General features: G+C 34.2%; 1 protein-coding gene across 5 annotated transcripts in view; it reads left to right on the top strand.

Annotated features, from left to right (window-relative positions):
• Positions 1-10,064, top strand: part of USP25 (ubiquitin specific peptidase 25) — a 144,231-nt gene extending 134,167 nt beyond the window's left edge. For all 5 annotated transcript variants that reach the window (XM_007966899.3, XM_007966889.3, XM_037982811.2 and 2 more), the window contains 4 exons: positions 1,575-1,654; positions 4,768-4,891; positions 8,160-8,355; positions 8,665-10,064. In XM_007966899.3, coding sequence (XP_007965090.3) covers positions 1,575-1,654; positions 4,768-4,891; positions 8,160-8,355; positions 8,665-8,837 — 573 coding nt within the window. In that variant the 3' untranslated portion in view covers positions 8,838-10,064. The remainder of the gene's footprint in view (positions 1-1,574; positions 1,655-4,767; positions 4,892-8,159; positions 8,356-8,664) is intronic.
• Positions 10,065-12,071: the final 2,007 nt, after the last annotated feature.

Genomic DNA, 12,071 nt, shown 5'->3' with positions numbered 1-12,071 from the left:
TTTTATTCACAAACCTCATATTCTAACTGCAGGGCCATTAAATCATACAAGTATTTAAATGACTTGTTTTTAGAGTCTGCATATTCCTCACATTTTTGGTCTTGCTCTAAGTTCAGGGTTCAGCAAACCATAGCCTGCAGACCAGCTTACCACCTGTTTTTGTAAATAAACTTTTATTGGAACATGGTCATTTGTATACATATTTTCTGTAGATACTTTCACACTGCACTTACAGAGTTGAGTAACCGAAGATGAGGCTTGCAAAGTCTAAAACATTTACTCTCTGACCTTTTACAGAAAAAGTTTGTGTACTCACAACTTCCAAGGCAATTCTGATGACGACAAGGAATGACAGTTTGAATACCTTCCCCAGAAGAGCTAACTTTATTCTTGCAGGACAGATTTTACCTTTATTTGTTATTAATATCTAATAGCATGAAAATTATGTCTTGAAAATTAAAATTAAGGCTGGGTGTGGTGGCTCATGCTTATAATCCCAGCACAAGGCACAGGGAGTTGCTTGAGACCAGGAATTTGAGACTGGCCTGGCCAACACAGCAAGACCCTGTCTATACAAAACAGATTTAAAAATTAACTAGAACTGGAAGTGTGCACCTGTAATCCAAGCTACTTGGGAGACAGAGGTAGGAGGATTGCTGGAACCCAGAAGGTTGAGTCTGCAGTGAGCTGTGATCATGCCACTGCACTGCAGACCGGGCGACAGAGTGAGAACCTGTCTCAAAAAAGAAAAAAAAAAAAAAATTATGTTCAAGGAGAATATGGTTGGCTAATAACGTGTCTGTGTTTCTTATTTTTGTTTATAATGTTTATATAAAAGCCTTAACACTTTTGTTATCAGTATTCTCTTTCCAATTTGTCTTATACTGAATTTCAGGTTTTTTTCTTGAGTCAGTTATTATAAAGTAAGTTAAGAAAATCTTGACTTCATTCTCTTTAAGAGTTACAGGATATCACCTTAGAATTATTTAGTCCTATTACATGCCCTGTAGTTGTTTGAGGGGTGGGGAGGGGCACTGAAATATGAACTGCAGCTGTTCTTTTACCGTATCTCATGTAAATAAACTATTCACCTACACACTTAAATTTACCACACATTTGCAAAGTTAAAAGGTTAAATAAATCTATCATAACTTTTTTTTAGTTTCTTAAAATTATGTATCAAGTATAAGTGTTCAAGCTTTGGTTCATACTCAGTGTAATAATTTCATATTCTTCCATGAGTTGATGTAGATACAATAATATTTCAATAATACGATTTTATACTAATGAATTTTTGAGATGACCTGATGGATTATCCTGCCTTTATATTTCTGTTATCTGCTAGTAAAATCTTTAATTTCATATCAATGCCTAATAATTTTTAGATTTAATGTTATATTAATAAATAGTCTTGTGTGCCAGAAAGTAAAGTCTTATTTTAGTTCTGATGTATCTTCATTTTGAACTCTTTGTTTCTATTCAAATAGTAGCAGAATAGTATATTATTTTTGAACGGTTTCATAGTAGTGTTTAAATCTTATTTTGAACATTTTTAATTTTTCTTTCACTTACAGGAGTGGCATCAGGATTATAGGAAATTCAGGGAAACAACTATGTATCTCATAATTGGACTAGAAAATTTTCAAAGAGAAAGGTAAGGCAAAGTAGACAAATATGAAAAGAGCATAATTTTTGCACTTAATTCTATTCAGATATGACCTCATCCATGGAAAAGATTGTATTCACACACTGTATTTTTAATAAATGTTTTATTTTAGATCAGTTTTAAATTTACAGAGAAATTGCAAAGTTAGTGTAGAGACTTCCCATTTACCCCACATAAAATATATTTTCCATTAAAAAATCCATAAGGTCGGCATTAGTGTCTGTGTTTGTCAGCTCTCAGATACTGCACTTGAGGCTGAGTCTCATCTTGATAGCAAGTTGGAGTGTTTTCTGTCTTTGTGAACTTTCAGGTACTATAAAAAGTGTAGCTGTAGAAAATTTTTGAGTATGTGACTTTAAACAAATTTTGGATTAATTTTCATTTAAATTAAAGATAATCTTAAAGGAATATCTACTTATTTAACAATTATTTTAATTGTTATTAAGAAGAAAGGATACATTTTGCTTTACTTACATTTTAGAATATTTACTAGTTTGCATGTATTTCTCCACTTATTTCTTAATGCATGTCATTTAACAATAACTTGACTAGTGATTGTTTTTTGAGGAAATGCTTTATTTTCAATGCAATGTATATTGCAGCCAAGTAAAAGGGATATTGAATTTTTCCTTTTTTTTTTTTTTTTTTCTTAATGAAGTTTAAGAAGCTCCCACTTAGGTAATGATGCTTCTTTTTCAAAAAACGAAACAAAGATCAATGTTTAATTCTGGAGCTATACTGTCCAACATAGTGGCCACGTGACAAAACTTAAATAACTGACAATTTTAAAACCAAAGTTCAGTTCATCAGTTACACCAGCCACATTTCAGTAGTTCAGTAGCCTACTAGTGGTTAGTGGCCTCTATTTTTAACCAGCATAGAACATTTCCATAATCACAGAAATTTCTACTGGACAGTACTATTCTAGAGGACAGTACTTTCATTTTTATATTAATAGTTATCAAAAATTTTTAAGTTATCACACAAAAGGAAAAAGTAATGTTTTACTTAACAATTTATCTTAAGTACTTAAGTACAGATTATTTAAAGTCCTAGTCATTGTGCTATTTATAAGATAATTTCGCTTTGGTCATTGATGTAGAACACTTACTTTGCTCGATACCACCATTTTATAAGTTATGTCCGTCAAGATTGTATTTCTTTAATAGGAATATTCAGATGTACTAGAATTTATAAGCTTTGTGCTGATTTGAGAGAAATAATATGATTGTATAATTCAATAGAGTAAGATAAAAAAAAAGGCATTTCAGTGTTACTGATAAATCAGACTTCACAGAGATGTAGTAACTTTGTCAAGGTCAGGCAGCTAACTAGGAAAAGAAAAATTAAGAGACCTCGTATTCTTGTATAATTTAATGAAATCATGTAAATACCAAATGTATTCATTTATCTCAATAAGAATTAAAAAGATGAAACTGCCACTTTGTATCTGTCTGCATAGCTTCTGTATTAGTTGTTCCCAATTAACATATCTTAAAGGAATTTGAGATATAACTTGGAAATATGTTTAAATATTATAATTTGCTTGTCAGTTTTCAAATAGATGCTTATTCAGAAAGCTAATATTCTAGTATAGTAAATGCTTATCAAATTAGGAGGATTAACTAGAAAATCGATGGTGACAGATATTACTTATGGAATATCTTTTAAAGAAATATTGGTGTGTGCGACTGTAATCCCAGCTACTCAGGAGGCTGAGGCAGGAGAATCACTTGAACCTGGGCGGTGGAGGCTGCAGTGAGCCAAGATCACACCAGTGCAGTCCAGCCTGGGTGACAGAACGAGACACCATCTTTTACTGTAAATATAGCAGTTATTGTTGCTGGCTGTGTATAAAATCTTGCCAAAAGGTTCTGTCAAAATTGTTTCTAATGAAAATGTAAACATTTAAAGCCTTGAATGAAGTACTTACTGTTGGACCCTTGTGAGTCCTGAGAATAGTGAAGTGAAATCTATGATTTCAAGAACCAGCCAATTTTTTTTTTTTTTATGTTTTTGTAGAGATGGTGGTCTCACTCTGTTGGCCAGGCAGGTCTTGAACTCCTGGCCTCAACTGATCCTCTCACCACCACCTCCCAAAGTGTTGGGATTACAGGCATGAGCCACCGTGTCCCACCCCTTTTCTTCCTTTTTTAAAATCTGATTTGAACTTCATAATATCTAGACTTATATTAATATAACACATATGCCTAATTCTATCACTTTTTTTTTTTTTGAGATGGAGTTTTGCTCTTGTTGCCTAGGCTGGAGTGCAGTGGCGTGATCTCAGCTCACCTCAACCTCCACCTCCCGGGATTCTCCTGCCTCAGCCTCCCGAGTGGCTGGGACTACAGGCATGCGCCACCATGCCCGGCTAATTTTGTATTTTTAGTAGAGGTGGGGTTTCTCCATGTTGGTCAGACTGGTCTCAAACTCCTGATCTCAGGTGATCTTCCTGCCTCGCCCTCCCAAAGTTCTGGGATTCCAGGCGTGAGCTGCCACGCCCGGCTTCTATCAGCTTTTTTATGTTTGGGGGCTTTTTGTTTTTGCTTTATTCCACTAGGTTTCCCAGATTTAGAAGAAATCTTTCATTTTCCACTTCCTCTCTTTCCTTTAGATCTTCTTATTTCTGTTTTTTTACATTTTTCCCAATAACTAAAACTGTCTGCACATAGAAAAGAACCTACGTTGTCGTTGAACAAACCAAATGATGTTTGTGATCATAAAATGGAGTAACCTGAGTTTTTCCTTCATGCATGTGGGACACTGCGTTCAACAAGTAGATTGTTGGTTTCACATTAGCTTCAATTCTGAGTTCAAATGGAAGACATTGGAAAATAAATACCAAGGAAGACAGAACTATCCGAATTTATCCGTTATTGCCTCTTTTCCCAGATTTTTTCTTAATTTGTTGCTTCTATTTTATTTTTTACTTTTAAGATATAACTGTCTCCGGGTTTCAGTTGCATCTGATGATATTTTTTATTATAATGTAGATTATCAAAACTTAAGCATATACTTAAAATGTTTTATAATTGTAGCTGACTTTGTTTCTACAAAGGTGAAATACTAATGTTATATGTTTCTTTTTAATTTTCAAGTTATATAGATTCCTTGCTGTTCCTCATCTGTGCTTATCAGAATAACAAAGAACTCCTGTCTAAAGGCTTATACAGAGGACATGATGAAGAATTGATATCACATTATAGGAGAGAATGTTTACTAGTAAGTTGAATGCATATAGTATGATCTTACCATTTTGTCTGACATTGGGCAAGTTTTCCAGACTCATATATAAATGATGACTACATAAACTCTGATGGGATAAGAACATGATGATGTCTATAAACTGGTTCTAGTCCCTTCAGATGGCAAAGTGCACTCAGTTCTTTATTCTTTTCTCTTTATGAATCCCAAGTACTATAGGTGATAAATGAGAAATGTTCTTAAAGTAGCATCAGTTTGTTTACATTTCTGTATTTACATTTCTTTATCACACTACCACTCCTTTTTTTTGGTGGGAGAGGAAGGGATGCATAGATAAGTCTTAAAAAAAAGTTTTATGTAAGTCTATAAGAATATGCAGTCTGGGTGCGGTGGCTCACGCCTGTAATCCCAGCACTTTGGGAGGCTGAGGCTGGTGGATCACTAGGTCAGGAGAACGAGACCATCCTGGCCAACTTGGTGAAAACCCGTCTCTACTAAAATACACACAAAAATTAGCCGGGTGTGGTGGTGCACGCCTGTAGTCCCAGCTACTAAGGAGGCTGAGGCAGGGGAATCGCTTGAACCCAGGAAGTGGAGGTTGCAGTGAGCCGAGATCGCGCCACTGTACTTCAGCCTGGTGACAGAGTGAGACTCCATCTCAAAAAAACAAGAATATGCATAGAATGTATCAGAGTAATTTCTGTTTAACTTAAAAAAATTGAATTTTGAGATATAAGAATAGTATAGCTGATTTTAAACATAAATACTACCAAAACCTGATGGTTTCTCTGAAACATTCAAAAAATGATATGATGTTTCTCATCATTTTTGATAGTAACCTAACCACATTTGGTTATTTGTTTTACATAGGAATTTAAATGAAACCTCATCAAGATTACTTTAGTGTTCCTTTCAGGTTTTTTCATATTATATATTTACAAAGTGTTAGGTTCTGAGGGATACAAATATGAGTAAGATGTACTTCCCGTCCTCAGAAAACTCAGTCTGATAGGAGAAATACAGAAATAATTGTTATGTTCTGGAATAAGTGTCATTATGAGAAATATGCACAGTGATATGCCTGAAATATTTGGGAAGAACCTTAAGAGAGAAGGTTCTTAAGATCTCATCTGGATCTTGATGGATAAATAGGAGTTTTATTCATGATAGAGAAGGGAGAATATTCCAGTGCACAACAGAAAATAAACATAAATTCATTGTGGCTATCCAGGTTATGAGGAAGTGGGGTAAGGTGGAAGTGATGAAGCTGACAATACTTGTCGATATTGGTCAGATGATAAAGAAACTTATATGACATTCAGATGAGTTGCACTTGCACCAGTGTAAGTTTGATTAGGTTTGGCATGATGAGGTTTGTTTTCAGAAGATAATTCTGGTAATAATAATAGCATACTAGAGGATGAACAGGAACGAAGTAGATTGAAGTCAAGAACCTTAGAGGGGAAAGTCAAGGGATGGAGAGTGAGGGCCTCGACTTATGTAGTACAGTAGGTATGATGGTGAAGGAAATGAAATCAGGGCGTGTCATAGCTGTTGGGTGAGTGGAAAGAAGGAAATGGAAGAGTCAAAGCTGCCAAACTTTCTAGTTTTTCATTTAATATTAGGGAATCTAATAGAAGGAACAAGGTTGGCTTTGAACGTTATATTTAAGAGATTTCCAAGACATTGTTTGATTCAGTGAACTTAACATTAAACTTGTCATTAAATTTCATCTCTCATTTAATGCATACTTTCAAAAATTGTAGTAAATACTTGAAGATTTATCTCATTTTATTCTCTTAACCCCTATGGTAGGAAAATAATAATGCCCTATTATTAATGTAAAGAAAGTGAAGCTACGAGATTTAGCTAATCTGTTCATGATTGGTGTATTAGTCCGTTCTCACAGTGCTATAAAGATACTACACAAGACTGGGTAATTTATAAAGGAAAGAGGTTTAATTGACTCACAGTTCCATATGGTTGGGGAGGTCTCTGGAAACATAAAATGAGGACGGAAGGTGAAGGGAAGCAAGGACCTTCATCACATGGTGGCAGGAGAGAGAAGTGCAAGCAGGGGAAATGCCAGTGCTTATAAAACCGTCCGATCTCGAGACTCACTTCCTGTCACAAGAACAGCATCAGGGAAACTGCCCCTATGATCTGATCACCTCCCACCAGGTCTCTTCCTCAACACCTGGGGGTTACAATTCAAGATAAGATTTGGGAGGAGACACAAAACCTAACCGTATCAATTGGGTAATTGATTCATGGCCAAGTTGGACTTACAGCACAAGGTTCTTTCCAAAATCAAAATAAATTGCACAAGAATTACGGTGTAAATATGTAAATATTTTTATTTGAAATTCAACTTTCAAAGTCACATTTATCATGCTGTAAACATAAGATTTTAAATAAGAACCCTTAAATATTATAGGTCTTATACCTGTATTTATCTCTTACGTTTCTTATTGCATGGATTTCTCTGTTCTACTAGATCAGTGATCAGCACACTATGGCTTGTGCTCCACATACCACTTGTTTTTATAGATAAGTTTGATTGAAACATAGCCATGTACATTCATTTATATATTATGTATTATTGCCTTTGTACTACAAGCAGAGTTGAATAGTTGCAACAGAAACTTTGTGGCCTTCAAAGCCTGAAGTAGGCCTTGTCTGGACCTTCACAGAAAAAGTTTGCCAATCCTCTTCCCAGATTGTAAGCTCCGTGAGAGTTTTCTGTATTAATCACTTGAATGCCCCTGCATCTGGAAAAATTTCTGGCACATGGTGTTTACTCTGTAGGAAGTTTTTGAAGGGATAAGTGAATTGATTACCTTTATATTTCTGTATCAAGGAATACAATAGTATATATTCAGTTGCCATTTATGGAGATGAGTTTTTCAAAAATTAATATGGATTCTGAATTTATTTATTTTTAAAACTATTATGAGTGCTTATAAAATTTTATAATTGGGGGAAGTTAATCTCTAGAGAAGAAAAAATGTCACCTGTATTGATGATCAACATAAGCCAAACAATAGTGAAAAACACAGTAATGTTCCATCCACCACCGTTTGCTTTTGTTTCTTCTGTTGTCATATACATAGCGTTTTCTAAAGAGAGGTTTTCAGTTCTAGATAGGTTGAGATTGTTTTCTCTAAATACCGTTTGTTCTAATACTGTTTGTGAACATATTTATGTTGTCTTCCTTATTAATACTTACAGATATTTAATTTAAAAAGGAAACAAAAACCTATTCTTTTTTTTGCATTGCATTAAGAAATTAAATGAGCAAGCCGCAGAACTCTTCGAATCTGGAGAGGATCGAGAAGTAAACAATGGTCTGATTATCATGAATGAGTTTATTGTCCCATTTTTGCCATTATTACTGGTGGATGAAATGGAAGAGAAGGATATACTAGCTGTAGAAGATATGAGAAATCGATGGTGTTCCTACCTCGGTCAAGAAATGGAACGTAAGTTTAAACAATGGTAGTAGGCACCTGAGATGTCGGGATTAAACGCAGTTAGAATTAGATGTTATTTATTCTTGCCATTTTTTATATTAAATATAATATTAAGTATTATATTTAATAATTTCACATTCACATTACTCTTTTTCCATATTGATGAGCTAAGCTGGGTGCATTGCAGTTGCCATTTGTTTTTGTCTCCCCAAAATGGCAATTATCTTACCTATCATGGCAAGTTAATAGTAAATCGTGTTGACAATGATCATGTCATAATTTCTATCTTTAGTTAGATTTAATTGTTTGTATTTGCAGCACACCTTCAAGAAAAGCTGACAGATTTTTTGCCAAAACTACTTGATTGTTCTATGGAGATTAAAAGTTTCCATGAGCCACCGAAGTTACCTTCGTATTCCACGCATGAACTCTGTGAGCGATTTGCCCGAATCATGTTGTCCCTCAGTCGAACTCCTGCTGATGGAAGATAAACTGCACACTTTCCCTAAACACACTGTATAAACTCTTTTTAGTTCTTAACCCTTGCCTTCCTGTCACAGGGTTTGCTTGTTGCTGCTATAGTTTTTAACTTTTTTTATTTTAATGACTGCAAAAGACAAAATGACTATACAGACTTTAGTCAGACTGCAAACAATAAAGCTGAGAATCGCATGGAGCTCAGACTTTGTTTTAACCAGAACTGATGTATAATCACAGATCTAATTGATTTTATTATGGCAAAACTATGCTTTTGCCACCTTCCTGTTACAGTATTACTTTGCTTTTATCTTTTCTTTCTCAACAGCTTTCCATTCAGTCTGGATCCTTCCATGACTACAGCCATTTAAGTGTTCAGCACTGTGTACGATACATAATATTTGGTAGCTTGTAAATGAAATAAAGAATAAAGTTTTATTTATGGCTACCTATGTGTTTGTAAGCAGGTATATTGTATATTAGTGTATTAGTAATAATATATACATGAATTTTGTCTGGGGATTAAGATTGGATAATTAATAGATTAATACAGTCTTTTGATTCTGCTCTAATGGTAGCAAATTGGAAAATGTTTAAGTATTTGACACTTAAATTTATCTATATTTTTAACAAAATTCTTAAACTTAGTATGGCACCTGAGCTTGTTTTGAATTCGGTCAGGGTTTTTACTCAAGCAAGTGGTTGATTTTTTTTAAGTCAAACTACACTGAAACTTTTAACCTTTTCTTAGATTAATTTTACTTTTTAAATGTATTTAAAATACATAGCAAGGTGATTATTTCAAGAGAATCCCAAAGTACTTGAATAAGGGCTATTGTAAAACTTAAAAGAAATATTTATATATACACATATATACACACACACACATGTATATATATATATTCTTCATAATGGAGGACAATGTTTTGCAATATATAAATCATTCTATTTTTGTAAATTGTGTATCACTTTAATTGAAAATGTTCTCTGCTAATTAATACTGTGAAACAAAATTGATGTTGTTTAACTAGAAGTTATGAGTATCTTAACTGCCTTTATTCCTTTTCAAAAAGGAAAAAGCTATAGAACATTTTGTAGATGAAACTACTGTTAATGAATTAATATTGTGAATGAAAATCAAAATCCATACTTCAAAGGTAATCATGTTACTAACAACCTATTTTTGCATTCATAAAGATTTCTTTATAAATGATGTTTTGTGAGCACAGTAAAATAGACCATTATACTATGTGTATGTTTGATACAGCGTCGCCAAAACTAGTGTTGTTTCTAAGTGCCTCTCACAAAAGATCCTGGATGGAGGAGTAAGATGAAATATTATGCTATTCTACGATACTGTTTGTAAAGGTACCAATGTGCTAGCAAGGTATTAATGACAAGGAATTATTACTGTTGCTGTTGTGAAGTTAGATTTTGCATATTGTATCTATCAAAATATGTTTGGGTTTAGATTTTAAGTTGTCTACTGAGCAGAATTCTGCATTGGTTTTCCAGTCCTGTTAAAAGTTTAGAAACTTCATATGTGTCATCACAGCTTTTGTAAAGTATCCTTAATATTTTATGACATTCTACCACGGTGGTAAAGTTGTTTGTGTTTGTGTGTATAACTGACTGCTGAGACACAAAGTGCTCAAACACTACATGGAAATTATTCCTTCAAAGGCACATTCAGAGAATCATGTCACTCTTGTGCTGAAGGTAAGTATTATAATTGTATTTACTATATACTTAAAAACCAGATTATTTATTCCTAGTAATGAATTTGAAATAACTTATTTAAAGCAGTGACCTTTTCCAAGACCTACAGAAACAACGTATTTTAATATTGGTTTTTAATCTAATTGGAAGATTTAGATCACTGAAATTTCTTTCTTTCTTTTTTTTTTTAATATCCAGCTTTTAAGTTCAGGGTTACATGTGCAGGATATGCAGGTTTCTTGCATAGGTAAATGTGTCATGGTGGTTTGCTGCACAGATCATCCCATCACCCAGGTATTACATCCACTAGCTATTCTAACTGATCCTCTTTCTCCTCCCAGCCCCCACCCTCTGCCAGACACCAGTGTGTGGTGTTCCTTCCACCATTGAGTCCAATATGTTCTTATCACTTAGCTCCCACTTAGAACATGCAGTATTTGGTTTTCTGTTCCTATGTTAGTTTGCTCAGGATAATCGCCTCCAGCTTCATCCGTGTCCCTGCAAAGGACGTGATCTCATTCCTTTTTGTGACTGCATAGTATTCCATGGTGTATATGTATGTTTTCTTTATCCAGTCCCATCACTGACCGGCATTTAAGTTAGATTCCATGCCTTTGCGATTGTGAATAGTGCTGCAGTGAACATCCACGTGCACATTTTTATAAGAAAACAGTTTACATTCCTTTTATGTAATATCCAGTTACGGGTTTGCTGGCTCAAATGGTATTTCTGTCTTTAGGTCTTTCACAATGGTTGAACTGATTTACACTTCCACCAACAGTGTAAAAGTATTTCTTTTTCTCCGCAACCTCGCTACCATCTGTTGTTTTTATGACTTTTTAATAATAGCCTTTCTGACTGGTGTGAGGTGGTGTCTCGTTGTGGTTTTTATTTGCATTTCTCTAATGATCAGTGATACTGAGCTTTTTTCATGTGCTTGTAGGTCTCATGTATGTCTTCTTTTGAGAAGTGTCTGTTCATGTCCTTTACCTACTTTTTAATGGTTTTTTTTCCTTGTCAATATGGTAAGTTCCTTATAGATGCTGGATATGAGACCTTTATCATATGCACAGATTGTAAAAGTTTTCTCCCATTCTGTAGGTTGTCTTTTTACTCTGTTGATATTTTGTTTTGCTATGCAGAAGTTATTTAGTTTAATCAGATCCCATGTGTCAGTTTTTGCTTTTGTAGCAATTGCTTTTGACATCTTCGTCATGCAATCTTTGTCCATTCCTATGTCCTGAATGGTATTGCCTAGGTTTTCTTCTAGAGTTTTTATAGTTTTGAGTTTTACATTTAAGTCTTTAATCCATCTTGAGTTGATTTTTGTATATGGTATAAGGAAGGTGTCCAGTTTCAATTTTCTGCACATGGCTAGTCAGTTCTCCTAGCACCTTTTATTAAATGGGGAATATTTTTCCCTTTTTTTTTTTTTTTTTTTTTGGTCAGGTTTGTAGATCAGGTGGCTATAGGTAGGTGCGTGGTCTTATTCCTGAGTTCTCTATTCTGTTCCATTGGTCTCTGTGTGT

This window comes from Chlorocebus sabaeus, chromosome 2, assembly GCF_047675955.1.
Source record: "Chlorocebus sabaeus isolate Y175 chromosome 2, mChlSab1.0.hap1, whole genome shotgun sequence".
NCBI lineage: Eukaryota > Metazoa > Chordata > Mammalia > Primates > Cercopithecidae > Chlorocebus > Chlorocebus sabaeus.
Note: the sequence above shows the minus strand (reverse complement) of the source record. Positions and strands in the feature narration are given on the sequence as shown.